The 21,795-nt window shown below is 52.1% G+C and overlaps 1 protein-coding gene across 2 annotated transcripts; it reads left to right on the forward strand.

The window, feature by feature from the left end:
- Positions 1-3,974: 3,974 nt before the first annotated feature.
- On the forward strand, positions 3,975-21,271 carry TBC1D13 (TBC1 domain family member 13). Of its 2 annotated transcripts, XM_045467617.1 has the most exons (12): positions 3,975-4,152; positions 5,116-5,189; positions 6,739-6,779; positions 7,359-7,420; positions 7,572-7,671; positions 8,443-8,525; positions 11,285-11,444; positions 14,308-14,518; positions 15,049-15,212; positions 17,090-17,250; positions 17,670-17,727; positions 18,601-21,271. In XM_045467617.1, the coding sequence occupies exons 1-12, from the start codon at positions 4,130-4,132 to the stop codon at positions 18,664-18,666; spliced, it is 1,203 nt and encodes a 400-aa protein (XP_045323573.1). In that variant the 5' UTR covers positions 3,975-4,129; the 3' UTR covers positions 18,667-21,271. The 2 variants fall into 2 exon arrangements, with proteins under 2 accessions (XP_045323573.1, XP_045323574.1); XM_045467618.1 differs by lacking the exons at positions 3,975-4,152; positions 6,739-6,779 and having other exon boundaries at positions 5,123-5,189.
- Positions 21,272-21,795: the final 524 nt, after the last annotated feature.

The raw sequence follows: 21,795 nt of genomic DNA on the forward strand, positions 1-21,795 counted from the left end.
AAAGCAATTGAGTGCTGATACAGGCTACATACAATAGGCACGAATCTCAAAATAATTATGCTGAGTGACAGGAGTCAGATAAAAATGAGTACACAATATATGCTTCCTTTTATATACAATTCTAGAAAGTGCAAACTAATTTATAGTGACAGAAAGCAGATCAGTGGTTGCCTGGGTTGGGGGTGGGGGGAGGGTAGAGTGTACCAAAAGAGGAAGAAGGGAGAAGATACAGAAGGGCAGGAAGAATCTTTTGAGGGCGAAGGATATGCTTATTATTTTAATTGTGGTGCTAGTTTCACAATTATTTATATGTATGTGTGTGTGTGTGTGTGTGTGTGTGTGTGTATATACACACACACACACACACACACATACATATGTCTAAACTTACATAAGGGAGCACTTGAAATTTTTTTTTAATGTTTATTTATTTTTGAGAGAGAAAGAGAGAGAGAGGGGGGAGGGGAGGGGCAGAGAGAGAGAGGGAGACACAGAATCTGAAGCAGGCTCCAGGCTCTGAGCTGTCAACACAGAGCCCGACACGGGACTTGAACTCACAAACCGTGAGGTCACGACCTGAGCCAAAGACGGATGCTTAACCGACTGAGCCACCACGCAGGTGCCCCAAAGGGAGCACTTGAAATATGGGCAGCTTATGGAACATCAAATATGTCTCAAAGCTGGTAAAATTGTATAAAAATGAAACCCGTGGGGAAACTGGGTGAGGAATACAAAGGATTTCTCTGTACTATCTCTGTAGCTTCCTGCGAACCTATAGTATTTCAATATAAAAAGTTTAAAAAAGTACAAATTAAGACCAATTGCATTAGTACTTGTCAAAGTGCTCTGGGAAAGAGCTGTACCAGTTTAACTCACTTTAAAGCTGTTTGAGAGAGGGCCTGTTTTTCCACATCCTAGTGATGGCGGGCACAATAAATGATTACTTTTACCCACCCAAGAGGCAATATGGTTGTTCAAAATCATACTCATCTGAGCATAAGCCCAATTTAATGGCATTTCAGGCTTTGGTGAAACATTGTTATTTCTTCTTTGAAGTGCCTGCTTATGAGCTTTACTGTCTTACCTCCTTCAGATGTTAGTTTATTTGTATTTATTTGTATTTTTTTAATGTTTATTTACTTTTGGGGGGGGGAGGGAGGGGCAGAGAGAGAAGGAGATAAAGCAGGCTCCAGGCTCTGAGCTGTCGGCATAGAGCCTGACACGGGGCTAGAACTCATGGACCGAGAGATCATGACCTGGGCCGAAGTTTGATACTTAACAGACGAGCCCCCCAGGCGCCCCACATATATTTTTTTAGATGTTACCTAAGAGCAGCTTTCCAGACTCCACTATTTAAAATTGCAACACCCCTCCACTACCCATCTCTGCTTTATTTTTCTTTTCAGGGACTGTTCAGCATCTGACTTATTTGTCTTATTTATTTACTTATTTAAGTGTCTGTCTCACTAAAATGTCACTGCTTCAAGGGCAGAGAGTTTTTAAGTTTATTTATTTTGAGAGAGAGAGAGAGAGAGAGAATCCCCAAAGTAGGCTCTGAGTTGTCAGTGCAGAGCCTGACTCCGGGCTCAAACTCACGAATTGTGAGATGGTGACCTGAGCTGAAATCAAGAGTCAGATGCTTAACTGACTGAGCCACCCAGGCACCCTAAGGACAGGGATTTTTTTTTTTGTCTGTTTTGTCCATGTCTAAATTCTGAATACTAGAAAATACTGGCACATTGTAGGCACTCAATAAGTTTCTCAAATGAATGAATGCCTACTTCCTTTCCAAGAGGGATGTTTTTTCTTGTTGGTTTAAGAACTCTGTATATGTTAGGAAGATTAGCCTTTTATCACAGAGGGTATATATGTTTTCCCCTATTGATGCTTGCCTTTTACTTTGCCATATAGGGATTTTTAAAAAAAAAAAAAATTTTTTTTCAACCTTTATTTATTTTTGGGACAGAGAGAGACACAGCATGAATGGGGGAGGTGCAGAGAGAGAGGGAGACACAGAATCGGAAACAGGCTCCAGGCTCTGAGCCATCAGCCCAGAGCCCGACGCGGGGCTCGAACTCACGGACCGCGAGATTGTGACCTGGCTGAAGTCGGACGCTTAACCGACTGCGCCACCCAGGCGCCCCGCCATATAGGGATTTTAAAATTTAAGTAATTATGTATCTGTCTTATCTTTCATGGCTTCTGGGCCTTGTATTTTCCTTCTCCAAGATTATAAAAATATTTATTTTTATTTTTTTATTAAAAAAAATTTAAAAAAAAATTTTTTTTTCAACGTTTATTTATTTTTGGGACAGAGAGAGACAGAGCATGAACGGGGGAGGGGCAGAGAGAGAGGGAGACACAGAATCGGAAACAGGCTCCAGGCTCTGAGCCATCAGCCCAGAGCCTGATGCAGGGCTCGAACTCATGGACCGCGAGATCGTGACCTGGCTGAAGTTGGACGCTTAACCGACTGCGCCACCCAGGCGCCCCTATTAAAAATTTTTAAAATGTTTACTTATTTTTAGAGAGAATGAGAGACAGAGTGTGAACAGGGGAGGGGCAGAGAGAGAGGGAGACACAGAGTCAGAAACAGTTTCCAGATTCCAAGCTGTCAGCACAAAGCCTGACACGGGGCTCAAACTCAGGAACCGTGAGATCATGACCTGGGCTGAAGTTGGATGCCCAACCGACTGAGCCATCCAGGTGCCCCTAAAAATTTTTAAATATATTTCTTCTAGTCCCATAGATTTTCTTATTGCAGCGCTTTAATTAATCTACAATTTATTTTTCTGTCAGATGTGAGATAGAAATAGAACTTTAGGGGTGTCTGGGTGACTTAGTTGGTTAAGTGTCTGACTTTAGCTCAGGTCATGATTTCACAGTTAGTGGGTTCAAGCCCGGTGTCGGGCTCTGGCTCTGTGCTAACAGCTCAGAGCCTGGAGCCTGCTTCAGATTCTCTCTCTACCCCTCCTTGACTCGCGCTCTGTCTCTCAAAGGTGAAGAGATGTTTAAAAAAAAAGAATAGAACTTTTTTTTTTCAAATGATAAGTCAAATGTGTTTTTCCTAACATATCATTTGCATTTTTCTCTGTCTCCTAACCAACATTTTAAAGGGCTGACTGATATTCTTTTTATCTGGAAAAATATTCCTTTCCTATTGTGCCATTAAGAGAGCATTTATTTATTTCTTGTATTTCATACAAGAATGTAACCTTGGTATTCTACAAAAACAGCTCAGTCCTAACACGCAGTGGGAGCAGAAATCATGGGATTAGGGAATACAGGAACAGGTACCTGTGTCCCTACTTCATGGAACAGACAAGTCTTGAGGGCGGAAGGGGAGGTTTTGAGGCTTTCCAGTGCAATGACAAAGTTTTCACCCATCAGTGGATAAATTAAAAGATAAGGACAATTATGCACTTGTGCACACAAGTATGTAGAAAAAATCATTGTAAGGCTGCAACCATCTCTTAAGAAGGATCCTGAAACCTTGGCTTTCTTTTTCTATTGTTCTCATAAAGTAAATTTCATGTTTGTCAACTCCAAAAGCCAAGGAAACACTGAACTGTAGTCCGGCTCTTCCATCTGATAGTTACTGAACCGTAGTCACTGAGCCATCTGTTTGGTGCGGGCGCTGCTGTCATAGGCGTCGAGGATTTGGTAATGAAAAGACCCGCCAGGAGGCCTGTATAGTTGAGCTGGGAAGGTCCACATTCTTGAAACAATGACGTAACAGTTTATTGCCGTCGAGGAACGGGTAAGGAAGAGGTCAAGGTGACAGGTAAAGTGAATAGATATAAACTGAAGCCCAGGGAAGTGCAAAGAGTAGACACAGGGAACGGTGTACCTGGGCAGAGGCGCGTCCTCAGTCTCGTGCGCGCGTGGGCCGGGTGGAGACTGGGGCGGGGCCGCGCTCCCGGCGTCCCCGTGGCTCCGCCTCGGTAGTGGCGGGCAGGGGCGGCACGTGAGTGGGGCGGAGCCGGGCCGAGCGGGAGGGGCGGGGCGAAACGGAACGCGCGCATTCGCGGCTTCGTTTCCGGACGGAGGCCTTTGCAGAGAGCCCCGCGTCCCTAGGGGGCGGCGGCGGCGGCGGCGAGGGCAAAGGGGGGATCCGGAAGTCAACACCATGTCGAGTCTGCACAAGAGCAGGTAAGGGCCACCGGGGCCGACCCAGGCGGACCACTCCTGGCCAGGCCGCCCCCTCTGCCTTGCAGGGCGGGACGCAGGTGCGGCCAGGAAGCGGGAGCCCAGTGTAGCGGGTCTCGGGCGCCCACTTTCCAACCTCATTGCTTGTGGGCCTGAGGGTGCCCGGAGCGGAGGCACCTCTTCTGCTCCCCGGTGTCACCCCATGTCTCTCCCTCATCCTGGACCCCGGGTTTCCCCCTTCCCCTGGTGTCTTCCTCATCCAGGGCCTCGATGCCCCGTTCTCCAGCTCCCCATCCCCTCCCCACCGTTTTTGTCCCCCTTGTTAATCCTCTGCCCCAGTACCGTCCCCTCCAAATGCTCCCTGTTCCCCTTGCCTGGTTTTTACATGGAATGCTGGAGAACCTGGATTCTCCAGTCTTCCTTCCCTCAGGCTCAATCCCACAGCACTGGCCAAATTTTGTTAAGTCTTCAGTTTTTCTCCAGGACTCGCTTGTTCTTTAAACCTTTTGTCCTTGCCTACTGTCTAGCCCAGAGGTCTTCTAATGGTTGTATTTTTGAGCCTGGGGAGCTGCGTGCAGGTTACATAGGTCCGTTGTCTAGGGATCACATTACTCCTGGTTCCTAGTGGCACTATGGGCTGGGCCTGGCCAGCAGGAAGTGCCCAATAAATGCCAGCTCACTAAATGTTAGAAATGTGTCTAATTCCATGGTGTTTGCTTGAGAACCTCTAGAGGAATATCTCTATGTTCCTGGGTTTGGAGGAAGAAGTGATCTGTAATTCTGTAGTTCCCCTAAGGTGCCTTTGGCCAGCACCTAGGCTGAGCTTTGCTGTCTTTATGTCCTGAAGGGGTGGGAGGAACTGGTTGAAGACTGGTGATATGAGAGCTCTGGGCTTCAGAAGTGATCACTAAGTCTGTCACTCTGGGGTTTGGATGTGCTTCATTTGCCTTCCTGTCCGACTTCTAGGATTGCAGATTTCCAGGATGTCCTGAAGGAGCCCACGATCGCTTTGGAAAAGCTTCGGGAACTCAGTTTTAGTGGTAAGCAGCAGCTCTCCACGTTCAGGGTTTCCTTAGAGCAGCATTGTGGTTAGGATGGAGGGGAAGGTGCCCAGGGCCACACCTGGTCAGTTCTAGGGCGGCCAGCCTGCCTCGTGGGGCCTTCTGCTGATTCTGGGACTCTCAGCCACCCCTGACTGCCCTGACCGCCAAGAGCAAGCCTCGGCCTTAGGATGCTTCCTGGGGTGTAAGCGGTGCTTGCTGCTGGCTGAGGGTTACTGGAGAGGATCGAATGCGGGAGCCTGGAGCGGGGAAGAGACTCGAGCCGCTTCGGGGTCTGCCTCACTCCTCAGCAAACTTCCTGTGTTGTAGAATTTGGTTAGCTGCAGAGCAGTTCCTGATTCTCTCCCAGGCTTGGGGATTACAGCTGACTCAGGCAATGGTGAACTTTGGTTAATGGTAAAATTCTAGCCTTGAGACCCTGACTTTAAGGAGCTGAACCCCAGCAGTGTTTGACTTTGCCCTCCCTGGCATGGTTAACCTTCCAGCACAGAGATTTTTGCTTATCTTTTAAAATATCCTAAGGTGTTTTGTGTGGATTCTTGTTACTGCTCTGCCCTTGTGACTTTGTCAGCAAGGAGTTCTTGTAGTTGCTTTTCTTGTCCCCATGCAGATTCTGAGGGAGGTGAGCATCAGCTCCCACTCACGGTATTAGGGGTACCGTAGCAGCAGCTGCTTTAGTGAGGCTCCTGACAATATCGCAGGAGATGTTTGTCTTTTGTTCAAGAGTGATATTTAAACCCTGAAGATCTTGAGGGGTCATGGGGTGTGTACTGAGCTGAAGAATCTACCAGGCCTCGGGGAAGCCATTGTGCGTTGAGTTTGGGCTGTAGAGTTAAGACGGACAGACCTGTGTTGGAGTCCCCGATTGCTCTGTCATTACGGATAGGTTTCTTTATCTGGAAGGTGAGGATGACAGTGCTAATCTTCTCTACTTACTAGGGTTGTAATGAGGGTCAAGTGAAGTAATGTCCATAAGGCACAGAGTGTTTAGCATTTATAGCTTAGTTTATATTGTGCAAATATTTACAGTGTCCCTGCTGTGTGCTGTGCCCCACGCTAGGGGCTGGGAATATAAGGCAGATTTGGTTCTTCTCTTTCGGGGGCTCACCCAGCTGTCGGTGTTACAGAGGTTAAATAAATCTGCAAACCATGTTATACAGTCCCAACTGGGCTGGATGCTATGAAGGACAATTCATGGAGCCATTATCGTTTATAATGAGAAACCTGACTCCGATTGGGCAGAGATGGTGGTGGTGGGTAAGTGCTGCTCTGAGGAAGAAATACCAAGGATGAGAAGGCGTTATCCTCAAAAGAACATTCCCCACAGAGGGAGCTCTGGGGTGGGGGCAGGGGTCATGGAGAGAAATACACAGGATTAGCCTGTAGTCCAATGATTTTTCTGACAGGAGATGATTCTCGAGGAAGTACTTCTCGCACTCCATTCCTTGCCCACTGGCTCTGAGGTGGAGGGCTGGGGGGGTCTGGGGGCTCTGGCCTGGGGCGTGACTCTTGCCTGCTGTGTCCACAGGCATCCCCTGTGAGGGCGGACTTCGGTGCCTCTGCTGGAAGGTGGGTGTGCCTGGGGTGGGGTGCCTGCTCTGCCAAAAGTCCTTGGGTTCCTGCATGGCCTGCCCCCGCCCTGGCCCCTTCCCCTTCTTCTGCGCCTTTCCTTGCTTGTCCGAGGAGACTTTTCTGGGAAGTTCTGGGTTTCTTTTCCTCTTGGCATCCCCTCCAGGATTCCCTTGGGGCAGGAACACGTAGCAGTGGCAGTGAAGCTCTCTGCTTCCTGGTCCGCACAGGGCAGTAGAAGTGATGCTCAATGGGACAGAAAGAGGCCACGCTTTGCCCAAAGCTATTAGCCGAGGTGGGAGCAGAAACCCGATGTCTTGGTTTCCAGCCTCTTGAGCTCCAGGTTTCCTTATCCTTTGCGAGGGTCTCTGTGAGGACAAGCAGAGGAAAGGGTGGGTTTGGGATAAAGTGGAGAGGAAAGGGGAGGCTACCCCTAGCCCACACCTGCACGCGTGGGTTTCAGCCCATCTGGTCTTCTGGCCTTCATTAGACATTTTCCTTGAGGCCTGTCGGCCTCCACCTACTGTCTGGGGTTGGGCCCAGGAGTCGACAGAGCTTTGTTCCTCTCCCTCTGTGCAGATTCTCTTGAACTACCTCCCCTTGGAGAGAGCCTCATGGACCTCCATTCTGGCCAAGCAGAGGTGAGACCACGAGAAAGGGGGGTGACGGGAGGGCCTTCCTATCAGACAGCAGGTGGTGCTGGGCCTGCCTTGCCTCCTGTTGCTGCTTCTCTGGTCCAGGCTCCCTGGACGAGACCCTTGGGATCATCCTCTCTCCCCTTCTCTCCTGCAGGGAGCTGTATTCTCAGTTCCTGAGGGAAATGATTATCCAACCTGGCATTGCCAAGGCCAACATGGGTGTGTCCAGGGAGGATGTGACCTTTGAGGACCATGTGAGTAAGGGTCTCAGCAGGGGCCAAGGCTACAGAGTAGGGAGGGATGCAGGCTTTGGAGCCGGAAGTTCCGTCTACCCCAGAGGACAGATGTGGCCAGTCTGGGTCCCCTCTGGACCATCCAGTACCTCCTCTCTGTTGTTGGGCCGCTCAGCCCCTGGAGGCCGTCATCTCTCCCTTCTCCTTCCCAGGCGCTGGGCCTGGTCAGGAACGTAGGCCATGAATTGGGGTCTGAGTGTGTGTGTAGAACTGAGCCAAGTCCTCTGTGTGTGCTGTGTCTCCTTTCCTCCTCGCCTCTGTTCCCTGGGGAAATTTCTGTGATTTTATAATTGAAGAGAGAGCAGGGCAGGAGTGAGAATAAATGGTCTTTCTGTGGCCTGGAGGGAGCCTCATGCTCTCCTCAGATACTGAGCCCCTCCGCTTGTGCAGAAAGTGGAGATGGATGGACCCAGGCCCGTCCTCCAACGTTTAGACTTGGCGATTCCGAACAAGGTGAATTAGATTCGAAGAGACCTGATAATACAACATGCGTTCATTCAACAAGCATTTAGTGAGCACCTGGTATATGCAACATTTGAGACAGAAAGGGTGGTCCCTGCCCAGCAGGGGTGTCCTCAGAGCAGAACGTGATGTCGGAGGCTCCCCAAGTAGCTCACAGGCTGTCTCAGAGCCCCCGCTGGGCCTCTGCTCAGGCCCCCCCCCCCAGACTGGAATCTGTCCCCTGGGGCCCTGGCTGGACCTGGGACAGAGCAGCCCATCCTCTCCCCTCAGCCACTCAACCCCAACCCCGACAGCCGCTGGAACACATACTTCAAGGACAACGAGGTGCTGCTGCAAATCGACAAAGACGTCCGGTAAGCAGGGCACTGGGGGTCAGGAGCTGGCCCGTGGGACTTCTGGGGGGTTTCCCAGTCCTGTCCTTTCCCTTTGCGGCCCACGCCCACAGGCGGGTGTTTGAGGAATGGCTGGAGGCTGGTCTGGTAGGTGGGTCCAAGCCCCAGTGATGTCGGCCTATGAAGGGGGCCAGTGACCGAGTCGAGTGCCTGGCTCTCCTTTCTCCCTGCCTTAGTTTCTGTCGTGCCGCAGGTGTTTATGGGTTCATCGGATCCTTCCTGCGACAGATACTGAGATCCCGCTCTATGGCGAGCTCAGTGCCGAGCTCAGGGTTGAGCATAGAATTGACAGACGTGGTCCCCTTCTTAAGGAGCTTAGAACCCGGTGGGGAGGATGGTTAGATAGTCCTTCAGCAAGATGGGTCTTCCGTGTAATTAGCATTTGTGGTCAGTGCCCTGAGGGAAGAGTTCAGGGTGCTTTAAGGGTTGGGGGGAGGCCTCCGCTGAGGTCTCAGGAGTGAGAGGCCTTGGGGGAAGAGGGAGGGAAAGGCCGTGGTGGTGGGGAGCTGCCTGCGGGAAGGCCCCGAAAGTGCATGGAGGCACGTTCGAGGAGCAGTGGTGGAAGCCACACTGGAGGGAGGCGGGGGTTGGACCTTGGACTTGATCCCAAGGGCATGGGGCAGTCATGCAGAGGTTTTGAGCATAGGAGTGACAGGATCAGATGAGTGGTTTTTGAAAACTTGTGAGCCTCAGTGTGTGCCTGGGCGTGCTTTTCCGCTTGGCAGAGAGACGTGGAAACACACTCCTGCTTCCTGTGGGGTTGGCGAGTCTGGCAGTGGGTGGGATCTCCCACAAGGCTGTGTGAGGAGCTGGAAGGGAGGCCTCCCTGCAGTGGGGCTGAGTGGTTGGAGCTGGAGATCTGCAGTCAGTTTGCCGGGTTTCAGTTCCACTTTCACCGGGTGCCGGCCGTGTTTCCAGGCCCTCGTGGCCCTGGGCGCTGCTCCTCTGTCCGTGCTCAGCTTGTCCGGCCCCATCTTCAGATGGCCTCAGGTGGACACCCAGCCCAGCGTGGCTCAGCCAGGATGTAAAAGAGAGTCTCGCCTCCTGGATTCTCAGGGTGGAGTTGGGGCGGCCTCTGTGCACGAGGCGTCTTAACAGTTTGCGTCAAGAACCATGTCTTGAACCCGGTTCTAGAGAAACAGGTTCTGTCTCACACTGGGAGCGATTGTAGCATGTCATTCAGTGTTTTTGGGGGGGCAAGTTTGCAACGTGCTAGGTGTAAGAAGTCTGGAAAGCGTGCCTGTGCTGCAGTAACGTGCACGAGAAAAACTTTACCTGTTGAAGTGAGGCAGCGATGTGGGTCCATTACATCTCAGTAAAACTGGAAACGAAACGAAACCAAACCTATGTGATCGCATCGTAGAGACGGTCTCCCACCTTGTTTTCCTCTCCCTCTGTCCTGGACATCTTCCTGTGTCGGCTGTATACTATCCTGTTACACAACGTGCAACATAACCATTTTATTTAAGTTAGTTTATCAACATAACCATTTTAAACCACACTGCACTGAACACCCTATATGTATTAGATAATTTTTTTTTTTAGATAAATACTTTTGACATGGAAAGATGGTTGTGGTTAAAGAGGAGAGTTGGATTATAAGACCATAAGGACACTTAAAATTTTATATGTGTGTGTATCTGTATGGAAATACAAATAAGAATGTGGATATATTAGGGACACGTGGATGGCTTAGTCAGTTAAACATCTGACTCTTGGTTTTGGGTCAGGTCATGATCTCATGGTTCATGGGTTCGAGCCCCGTGTCGGGCTCTGTGCTGATGGCTCAGAGCCTGGAACCTGCTTCGGATTCTGTGTCTCCCTCTCTCTCTGTCCCTCCCCCGGCTGCACTCTGTTTCTCTCTGTCTCAAAAATGAATAAATGTTAAAAAAAAAAAAAAAGAAACAACTAAATTCTTAAAAGTAAAATGTGGGGCGCCTGGGTGGCGCAGTCGGTTAAGCGTCCGACTTCAGCCAGGTCACGATCTCGCGGTCCGTGAGTTCGAGCCCCGCGTCGGGCTCTGGGCTGATGGCTCAGAGCCTGGAGCCTGTTTCCGATTCTGTGTCTCCCTCTCTCTCTGCCCCTCCCCTGTTCATGCTCTGTCTCTCTCTGTCCCAAAAATAAATAAACGTTGGAAAAAAAAAAATTAAAAAAAAAAAAAAAAAGTAAAATGTTACAGGGGCGTGTGGGTGGCTCAGTCAGTTGTGTTCGATTCTTGATTTTGGCTCAGATCATGATCTTGCAGTTCATGAGTTCAAGCTCTGCATTGGGCTCTGTGCTGATGGTGTGGAGCCTGCTTTAGATTCTCTGCCTCCCTCTCTTTCTCTCTACACCTCCCCTGCTTGCTTTCTATGTCTCCCCCTCCCCCAAAAATGTTACTAATTTTTTTAAATTTATTTTTTTATTCTTGAGAGAGAGAGAGAGAGGGCAGGGGAGGGGCAGAGAGAGAGGAAGACAGAGAATCTAAAGTGGGCTCTGCTCTGACAGCAGAGAGCCCGATGCAGGGCTCGAACTCACCAATGGTGAGATCATGACCTGAGCCGAGCCGAAGTCGGATGCTTAACCACCTGAGCCACCCGGGCGCCCCAAATGTTACTAATTTTTTAAAAAACACAAAAAATGCCTTTTGGAATAGTGGAGCACCCGGCAACAGAGTGCTGATGAAATGCTCCAAACTTTCATCCTGAGTAACAGTGCTCTCTCCTGTTCCCTCTTGACAGGAGGTTGTGCCCAGATATATCTTTCTTCCAGAGAGCCACCGAGTACCCCTGCCTCCTTATCCTGGACCCCCAGAATGAGTTTGAGACCCTTCGTAAACGGGTGGAACAGACGACGCTGAAATCGCAGACAGTGGCCCGGAACCGGAGCGGAGTCACAAATGTGAGAGCCAGCCTGGGGGCCCCAGGGACGCCCCGTGACAGCCTTTTCCTTCCTGCTTCCCTCGGAGCACTGGCCACCGGCCATCTGCCCTGACAGCTACCCAAAGCGACCTTGGTCCTGCCACGTCCACCTCTGGGCTCTTCTGCAAGTCAGCTTTGGTCTGGGGGTGTGGGGGGCTGGGGGAGGGTCCTCCCGTGTGCTGAAGGAGCAGCAGGGGAGATGGCTCTTGAAAAAACGATTACACGCTAATGAGAAAGTGTTGGAGCAGTGAGGCAGTGAGGAGCTGACCTGGCCTTGGTGTCCCGGAAGACTTCCCCGAGGAGGTGACATTTCAGCTAAGCGGCCAGGAATTAGCAGGAAAGTGCGTTCCAGGTGGGGAGGAGGGCATAGTGGAGGCCTCAGGCAGGAGTGAGTGTGGGTGTTCAGGGAATAGCAGAGTCCAGCCAGGCAAGAGGGGGGCACTGCCAGAGGATGCTGGCAAGGTCAGCGGCTGTGAGGCCACCTAGGGACTTCTGAGCATTCTAAGCAATGCAGGGACATGATTCCGGTCTGCTTTTGTGAAGGATTGCCGTGGGCAGTTGCCGTGGGGGTGTTGGAAGGGTAGGAATGGAGGATGGGAGGCAGCCGCACTGTCCAGGCGCAGGCAGGTGGGGGCCGGGGTGAAATGTGGGTAGACTTGAGAGATTAGGAGCTGGAATTGCTAGGACTTGTGCTGGCCAAGTCACACTGAGCGTTTGAACCCCAGTCTTCTAGCAGATTCCTGTAACTCTGAGAAGCAGCCTGTAGCCAAATGAAGCGTATTACCTTCTTCCTGAATTTACACCTATGTTTGAGTACATGGAACTCCCGCTTTTTCCTCAAAACTTTTCATTGTCCTCCAACAGTAGAAAAATCCTTCTCTGTAACCTCCAACAGACTCATGACATATAATACTGCAGAAGCTTTCTTCCCTCAGGTAGAATGACTGATCACATCTCTGTGTCTCTCGGATAGCAGCCATTTTCTGCTGCAGGGGTGACACGGGCAGTTAACAGCTGATCCCAGGGGCCCATGTGCCCGGGACAGAGTGACATGTGCCAGGGGGTGCAGAATGCTTGGCTGGCCACGTGGGCGACCCTACTTGCCGCTGATGTCCTGGCTACAGGGCAAGGTGCGGACCTGGCTTCACTCATTTCACTGCAGTAATTGGGGTCTGAGAGCGGAGCTCTTCCCCATTTTAGGTCTTGATCTGGTCCTGGTGGCAGAGAACCTGACCAGAAGCTGCATCCCTAGACCTCGGGACCTGCGGTTGGGCCATGTAGTTCAAGTTGAACATCTGTTTGACTTCGGGGGAAGTAACACCAGCCTCACCTTCCTGGGCCTCCACCTTCTCCCCTGTAAACTGGGCAGGATCATTTCTACCATGCTGGCTCTTGAATCACCAGAAGGTTGAAATGAGGTCACGGCTCTGCAGATTTTGGGAAGGCTGCAAGGCGTTTCTCTGAGGCCTGGGCTATAGGCTATGGAGTCAGCAAGTCTGGGCTCAAGTCCTACTGTCACCATGTAGTGTGAGACTTTGGTGAGTGACCTAACATTTCTGAGCCTCAGTTTCCTCGTCTTCAAAATGATGTTGAGCAGGCATTCTAGATTGTTCAGAGGACTTCATGGAGGAATGCTTGCAGAGCACGGTCTTGCCCATGGAAAGCTGTCAGCGAATGTTAGCGATGTGTGCGTGTGAGCGCACATGTACACACGTGTATATGTTTGCACGTGTGTGTATGATGGGGGAGGGACTTTGTCTTCAGGATCCCGTGCTTCCCAGATGGCTTCATACGCTGGCCCTGCCTGCGTTTGCCTGCAGCTTTCTCACACAGGGAACCCCCGGCATCTGGATCTTTGCGACGCCCCTGGGGGCTCCTGCCAGCACCGCTGTTGGAGACCTCTGCTCTGTCGCAGGAGGATCCCTCTTCAGCAGGGGTCCCTCTTCTGTTTATCTCCCAACTTTTTTGTAATGCAAAATGTGAAACGTTCGCAAAAGTTAAAGAAGAGTACGATTCCCAACTGTATACTCTCCACCTAGATTCGACAGTTGTGAATGTTCTGCCATATTTGTGGGTGTATTATATGTAGAGAGAGTAAGTTGCACACGCCCCGACCCTTCATCCGCGAGTACTCTTGTGGGCGTCTCCTGGGAAGGAGAACATCCTCCTTTGTCACCATCCTCGCATACGAAGATTAACAATAATTCCACAGTAACACCCAACTTCCAGCCCGTGATCGGATGTCCTCAGTTGTGCCAAGAATATTTTAGTTATTTGACTTTGCATCCGAGACCCATTAAGGTGTATGTGTGGTATTGAGATGTTATATTTCATTAGTCTCTTGATCTCAGGGAGGCCTCCACTTCCGCCCCCCTCCCCCACAGCATTTGACTTTTTGAAGGATCTTGGCCAGTTGTCTGTTTTTGACATATTTACAGGTTTTTTAAAAAGTAAAGAATAACTTACATGTAGTAAAATGCACAGATCTCAAGTACGCAACTAGATGAACTTTTAGTTACGTATACGCCCAGTCAAGACACTGAACGTTTCCATCATCCAGAAAGTTCCTTCACGCCCCTTCCCAGTCAGTACCCCTCACCTCAGAGGTAAGCGCTGTTCTGGTTTTTAGCACCATAAATTAGGCTTCGGCCCCGCTGCCTTGTGGAATACCCCACATTCTGGGTTTGTCTGCCTGTTTCTCCCTGTGGCGTTGGATGCGTTCCACTGTGCTGTGTATTCCCCATAAGCTGGAAGTTGAGTCTTGCCTGAACGGCAAACATTTCTGGCGGGAACGTGTTATCTCTACCCTCGCCGCCTTACCGGCTCCTCCCCTCTTTCCCCAGATGTGCTCCCCACACAAGAACTCCACGCCCTCTTCCCTGAACGAGTATGAGGTGCTGCCCAACGGCTGCGAGGCCCACTGGGAGGTGGTAGAGCGCATCCTGTTCATCTACGCCAAGCTCAATCCTGGCATCGCTTACGTGCAGGGCATGAACGAGATCGTGGGGCCCCTCTACTATACCTTTGCCACCGACCCCAACAGCGAGTGGAAAGGTAAAAGGCCTCTTGGCTGCCCACATCCCTCATGCGGCTCCCTAGAGAGAGGGGCCCAGGAAAGCCTGGCTAATGGGCCTCAGGCGCTGCGACTCGCGCCCCACCTCTGGGCCTCTTCTTCCCTCTGTCAGAGGTGAGAGGTTAGCCTGGATCATCTCTGAGGTCCTTTCCAGTTCAGGCCTTCTAGGATGTGGGGAGTGTGTTGAGCTCTCAGCGCGGGTAACGGAAGTTCTGATAAAGGAGATGACCGGTACATTCCGGAAGCTGAATGACTGACAAGGCATGTAATCAGTTACTAAGTGAAATGCACAGTGTTGCCCGAAGGTGTGAGAAGAAAGACGTGGTGTCCTTAGTCTGGGGGCGGAGCGTGGTCAAGGATAGAGGAGGGCCCCGGGCCGGACCAGGAGGGTGGGCGGCCCAGAGGAGCTCAGAGGCAAAGGGGGAGACATCGTGCACGGGAGAGGTGGGGTGCGACGCGGGAGGGCATCAGTTCCCTTGCAGCTGCCTCCCCTTCCCCCACCCATCGCCAGAGCACGCCGAGGCAGACACCTTTTTCTGCTTTACCAACCTCATGGCTGAGATCCGGGACAACTTCATCAAGAGCCTGGACGACTCACAATGTGGCATCACCTACAAGATGGAAAAGGTGTACTCCACCTTGAAGGATAAAGACATGGAACTCTACCTGAAACTGGTGAGGACCACGGGGCCAAGGCAGACGGACGGGAAGGGGCACAGATAGCAGGCCTCCTCAGCACCCCAGGCCCGGGGCAAGTTCTGGCTTGAGTCCGGGAATGGAGAGTGGCTGCTCCCGCTGGGGAGAGCTGGCCTGAAAGCTGGGGCTCGACCGGGAGACCGAGGCGGCAGTTGACGTGGGAACCTAGCAGGCTGGGCACGAAGAGGAAGTTGATAGGGTGCCTGTCGTGGGCCAGGCATGATGCAGTGTGTTCACTGTAGACTGAATGACTTTAGCTTGGTGGCAGTCCTCTGAGAAACAAAGTGCAAGCTTCATTTTTATTTTTATTTATTTATTTTTAAGACGTTCATTTATTTTTGAGAGGGAAGACACAAGCGGGGGGGGGGGGGGGCGGAGAGGGCAGAGAGAGAGAGGGAGACAGAGGATCCGAAGCAGGGTCTGTGCTGACAGCAGTGAGCCTGATGTGGGGCTCGAACCCACGGACCGCGAGATCATGACCTGAGTCGAAGTGGGACGCTCAACTGACTGAGCCACCCAGGCGCCTCTGAACTTCATTTAAAAAAAATTTTTTTTTTTTTTTTTTTGGGGGGCGCCTGGGTGGCTCAGTCAGTTAAGCGTCCCACTTCGGCTCAGGTCATGATCTCACGGTCCGTGAGTTCGAGCCCTGAGTCAGGCTCTGTGCTGACAGCTCAGAGCCTGGAGCCTGCTTCAGATTCTGTGTCTCCCTCTCTCTCTGACCCTCCCCCATTCATGCTCTGTCTCTCTCTGTCTCAAAAATAAATAAAACATTTAAAAAAAAAAATTTTTTTTTAATGTTTATTTTTGAGAGAGAGACAGAATGTGAGCAGGGGAGGGGCAGAGAGAGAGGGAGATACAGAATCCGAAGCAGGCTTCAGACTCTGACCCGTCAGCACAGAGCTGTATGTGGGACGTGAGATCTCACGAACCATGAGATCATGACCTGAGCCGAAGTGGGACGCTTAACTGACTGAACCACCCAGGCGCCCCTGAACTTCATTTTTAAAAATTAAAAATGATCTAAAAAGTTCTTGGAGTGTCATTCCCTATTTATTTCAGAAAACAGTTTTGTGAAAAGAAACTATATAAAAACAATTTTGTGAACAAGAAAATACATATAAACAGATCCCTTTAAACAGATTTGGAATTATGTTTTTGTTATTTTGTAACATGGTTTTTCAGTTAGTAATACTCACTGGCTGACCAGACGGCTCATCTCTATGGGGAGTAATTGTCTTACAAGGTGTTGTACGGAGAGTAAATAAATGAAATAATATACTTCACATGTGAAGCACAAGGCTGGGCTTATCATAAGTGCCCCATAATAGTCTGTCTGTCCATAAATCCAGGGTTATAATCCATACTGCATTTAAAAAAAATTTTTTTTATTATTTATTTTTGAGAGAGACAGAGACAGAATGCAAGTGAGTTGGGGCAGAGAGAGGGAGACACAGAATCTGAAGCAGGCTCCAGGCTCCGAGCTGTCAGCACAGAGCCTGGTGCGGAGCTTGAACTCGCAAGCTGTGAGATCATGACCTGAGCTGAAGTCGGACGCCCAACCGACTGAGCCACCCAGGCGCCCCCATACTGCATTTTAAAAGAATCTGAGCCATTTGTAAATCTAGAGAGCTTACATAAAAGCACGGATTTCTGGCTCCTCTTGAAAAATCGAAGATCTGACAGCACTGGCCGGCCACAACAGCAGCCGTCCCTCTGGTCGAGCCCGGCTCTGCGGGCGGCCCCAGTGCCGTTCCCCCCCGCCCCCCAGCATGCCCGGCGCAGACGCGCGGCCAGTCTGATAGGCCACATGACACTGCACGGCAGCTGACCGCCATGCCCACGCCTTGTCTCCCCAGCAAGAGCAGAACATCAAGCCCCAGTTCTTTGCCTTCCGCTGGCTGACACTGCTGCTGTCCCAGGAGTTCTTGCTGCCTGACGTCATCCGTATCTGGGACTCCCTCTTCGCCGACGACAACCGCTTCGACTTCCTCCTCCTGGTGTGCTGTGCCATGCTCATGTGAGTAGACCGCGAGTGGAGGGCCGGGGCTGCTCGTGGGGAGTGAGCCTCTGGATTTCTTGGGCGGGTGTCAAACTGCGGGTGGTAAGGCGGGAGCAGGAAGGGGCCTGTTGGGCCCGCGCTCGGTGGCCCAGGGCTCTAGCGCTTTGCTGCTGTGTTCTTTTTTTTTTTTTTTTTAAAGTTTATTTATTTTGAGAGCGAGAGCGAGCATGTATGCGCATGAGCAGGTGAGGGGCAGAGAGAGGGAGAGAAGTAGAGAGAGAGGGAGAGAGGGAGAATCCCAAGCAGGCTCTGTGCTGTGAGCGCAGAGCCTGACTCAGGGCCTGATCTCACCAACGGTGAGATTACGACCTGAGCTGAAATCAAGAGTCAGTCGCTTAACTGAGCCGCCCAGGCGCCCCTCTGCTTGTTTTCCTTAGACTGATCCGGGAGCAGCTGCTGGAAGGGGACTTCACCGTAAACATGCGGCTCCTGCAGGTAATGGGGTTCAGGGGGCCCAGCTCAGGCTCTGGTCGTGAGGCAGGTACTTACCAAGCACCCACCGCTGCCAGCCGCTGTTTCAGGCTGGGGTCAGGAACAGGGCAGAAGAGTCCAGACTCCTGAGGCAGATCTGGGTTAGGATCTGGGTTTGAATTCTGGTCCTGCCACTTGAGTGGTGTCGCCTTGAATGAATGACTTGGCGTCCCCAACCCAGATGTTCTACCTGAGTTCATCTTACCCGGGGCCCGGCGGCGCCCGGTACATTGTGGTGCTTGTTGGTGAAAGTGCTGAGACCTGGGGGAGGAGGTTGGGGCGCAGTGGTTCAGAACGTAGGCTCAAGAGTAAACAGCTCTGGGTTCACATCTTTATTCTGCTGTGGTAGTCATGTGACCCGAGCCAAGCGATCACCTCTCCAGGCCTCAGTGTCTCCAGTGCCTGGCCTGGGGTTGGTTTTCAGTAATTTGACCAGGTCTGTAAAATGGACACAGTCACAGTAACTTTCTCACCAGACTGACGAGGTGACCCACTGAGCTAATGCATGAGCAGCATCTGGTCCACGACCAGGCTCGGGATGAACGGTGCTTGGGGTTTGATGGCAGGAGGCGGGGGGGGGGGGGGGGGGAGGGTGGCCTGAGTCCTAAGGAAGGGGCTGTGGCACTGGTCGGTGCTGATTGGGTCGGGTAAGCTAGTGCTGCAGCGGGTGTAGCGTTAGCAAAGGTTTGGGCGACATGCAGGTGTCTTTGGCCTGTGGCCCCTGTCCCTCCGGCCCGGGGCCCAGCATGGTGACAGGGCCCAGTGGGAAGGAAGGGCATGCAGTGGTGAAAGGTGAGCTGACTTAAGAGGCATGTTGTTGACCTTTCCCCTACCCAGGATTACCCCATCACAGATGTCTGCCAGATCCTTCAGAAAGCCAAGGAACTCCAAGACTCCAAGTAGCCTCCTGGCAAGAGGCCCAGGTTTGGGAGAGAAGACACCGACCCCTGTGCCCTGGCTTCTGGGACACGCAGAAGCCTGTGGGATCCCAGCCAGCCTGAGGGGAAACTGCGGGATTGGCCCACTCCAGGCCTCCTCACCCGGCTCCCTCCCCCTCGGCCGCTCCCGCTGGGGGCACACTGTGCCATGTTCCTTCCTAACCATGCAGCCCTAGCTCTCTCCCTGCTCTTCATCCTGGGGACCTTTTGCCCAGGCTGCCGAGCAAGGCTGGAGCTCATGGGGTGGTTTTCCGGGGCTGGGGCACATTGGGGGCACTGGGGGCCGGCAAGGGTCCTTCCCTGCCTCTGCTCGGCTGCTCCCTTCCTGTTCTCCTGCTCTGGTCTTCTGGGCTCTGGTCTCGGGAGGTGCTTGGCAAATGAGCCAGAAACCACTTCTTCTGGGGGTTGGTGCTTAGGCTTCTCCATGGGGAAGGTGACACTGTGAAGGAGCTAAGAAGCTGCCAGGCCCAGGTCAAACTCTCTGTCCCTCTCCCCGCGAGTGTGTTTCTGTCTGTAGTCCTGGGTGGGCGTGTGTGTGTCTCTTCATCTCCCGGGTGTCTGCTGCTCCTGTGTGGTGTGTGTGTGTGTGTGTCCATGTGTATGTGAGGGGGGTGGGGTGTCTTTGGTCCCTCGAGGGCTCTTTCTCCTCCCCTTCTCCCTCTGCCTCTTTCACAGAGGGGGTGTGTGACTCACTCTCGCTCTGTCTGCCCCTCTGTCGTTCTTCCTCTGTCTTTCTCTCTTGGGGTGCCTTATCCCCAGCTCTTCCCCTTCCTCCCCTCCACGAACCCCAGAAACAGAATGAGGAGTCTGGCTCAGCAAAATCCCTGGGGGTCAACCTTGGCCTTTGCACCCTGTTCACATTCCCAGCCCTGGGCCCCCAGGTCGCACAGACGGGGAGGGAGTCCACAGTGCCTCAGCGCAGGGTCCTGAATTGACTCCCAACAGAAATCTTGGAAACCAAAAGCTGAGAAATGATGGCCCGCAAGGCTTTGGGCCCCTTACCCTCCTTTCTGCCCAGGGGATGGAGGAAGGAGAAGAGGGAGAGCTGGGGCTTCCAGAGATTCCCCCAAAAGGCCCTTCTCTCCCAGAGGAAAAGGACCTGAAAGCGATCGTGTACCAGGGGTTGGGATCCAAGTGTTTCAGAAGAGTCGTCATTCTTGTGGCTCCCAGGTCCTAGCCCAGGGCAGTGAGTCCCATAAAGGGCAAGTGGGACCAATGGGAGTCTCCCTGGGCCAGGTGTAGCTGAGCTTAAAGGCCCTGGATCCTCTTGGTGCCAGGAGAGCCATGTCTCCCCCAGGCAGGCTGAAGGAGGTGCTGGCCCTTCCCTGGTCACCTGCTTGGGCTGTTCCCAGGATCTGGGGCAGGGACACTCGGAGCAGGAGCAGCTGGCTACTCTTGCCGCGGGGCTGTGGGAGGAGTGGGCACGTTCTGACCAAGGCCCGCCCTCCTGTGAGGAGACAGGTGGTTTGGATCTGGAAGGCTGGGCGATACAGCAAGCGGCCTCCGCCTCAGACTGGCCAGCAGTGGCCCTTTTGTCCCCAAAGCCTTCCCGAGTCTGGCAGCCAGGACTTTGTGCTGCCTTCCCGGGCCCGGCTGTGGGGCCCAGGAAGAGCTGTCCCCAAGTGGCTCCTGTACCAGGCTGTACCTTGGATGCTGCTGGGACTTTACGCACTTGCCTTTTTGCCGCCACCCCTCCCAACATACAGTACTTGGGAGATTTTTTTACTGTATTTATTCAGACTCCTAGTTATTTATTGCAGACTGGCAAGTGCTTGGTTTGGGGATGAAGGGTGGGGCTGGGAAAGTATACAAGCAGTTGGAGGTCTTCCTGACCTTCCAAGGTCAGAGTCAGCATCCTCTCCACCTGTCTGTGGGATCTTCCTGGTTTTCCAGCAGGTTCTGGCTGGGAGGGCTCTGAGCTCTGTACTGCAACTGAGTGTAAGGGATACAACAGGGTGGGTGTCGTCTCCAGACTGCAAGACCCCAGCATGGCACAGAGACCCTGCTTCCCACCAGCCTGGCTCAGCCTCTTCCCAGAACTGGTCAGCTGGTGGTTCAGTTCCAACTTTGAGCCCTTCACAGCCTGAGGCTTGGGCCACAGCCTGGGGCCCAGCAGCCTGCTCAGGACACCTGATGCATTCCCTCTTGCCTGTCCCCCGCCTACCCTCCTGGGGCCATACTACTTGAGTCGCTGCGTCTGATTTGCCTCAGTGGCAGACTTAGGTCCAGTGCTCTTTCCTTGACCTTGGGATGAGGATCGGGAGCACAGGGACCATGTCCAGATTACACGGCGCTCCCCAGCGGGATACTGCCTGAGGAAGGGACAGGCCCTTGGTGATTTCCCCTCCCCAGATTCTCAAGGGAGGTGCCTTGAGAGCCAGCATGCCCAGGGCTTCCTGGTTGGGAGCTGCCCCCAGGACTTTGGACACTTAGAGATTGGGCTGTAAGAATTCTGCAGGTCTCACTCCAGGGTCAGAATGGAAGTCTGCTTTTGTTTTTTCATCTGTTTTATTCCTTGAATCAATGCTGTTGATGACAAGTTGTCTTTAATAAATCATGTGTTCTTTGCATTGGGCATTGGTGCTGTGACGGGCTGACACCTTTGAGACCTCAGGGGAAATCTGAGTGGGGGTGGAGCAAGAGGCTCTTGAAAGTGGGCAGAGAACAAGGCCAGGAACCTCTCGTTGGAAGAGTCCGTTCAAGTCTTGTAGTTCAACCACCTGCAGTTTGTCGCTGACGAAAAGGCGGGGTGCCAGGGAAGGGGTTACTGCACAGTGGATGACACAGCAAGTTCTTTTTGAGGTTGACAAAACCTCAATAAATAATTCATAACCACAATCTAGAGACATCACTGGGAGCACGTTTGTCTTTGCTACATTGTCATTTTCTGATAGTTTTGTGTACCCTCTCCCCTCTCATGTTAGGTGGTAAGCAAGTTGCTGTATGATTTTAAAATGTATTTGTGGGCTATAGAGTATTCTAGTATGCTAAACATGTCTGAAACCCCTATATTTTGCTTATTCCAGCCTCCATTACGAGTAATACTGTGGGGAAGTTTTCCTGTTTAAACTCCTTGCACTCCCCATTCATTTCC

Source organism: Leopardus geoffroyi, chromosome D4 (genome assembly GCF_018350155.1).
Source record: "Leopardus geoffroyi isolate Oge1 chromosome D4, O.geoffroyi_Oge1_pat1.0, whole genome shotgun sequence".
Lineage (NCBI taxonomy): Eukaryota > Metazoa > Chordata > Mammalia > Carnivora > Felidae > Leopardus > Leopardus geoffroyi.

Coding starts and splice junctions, on each gene's coding strand:
- TBC1D13 (XM_045467617.1), top strand. CDS start 4,130: ATGTCGAGTCTGCACAAGAGCAG. Junction 4,153..5,115: donor TCGAGTCTGCACAAGAGCAG/GTAAGGGCCACC, acceptor TCCGACTTCTAG/GATTGCAGATTTCCAGGATG. Junction 17,728..18,600: donor TAAACATGCGGCTCCTGCAG/GTAATGGGGTTC, acceptor TCCCCTACCCAG/GATTACCCCATCACAGATGT.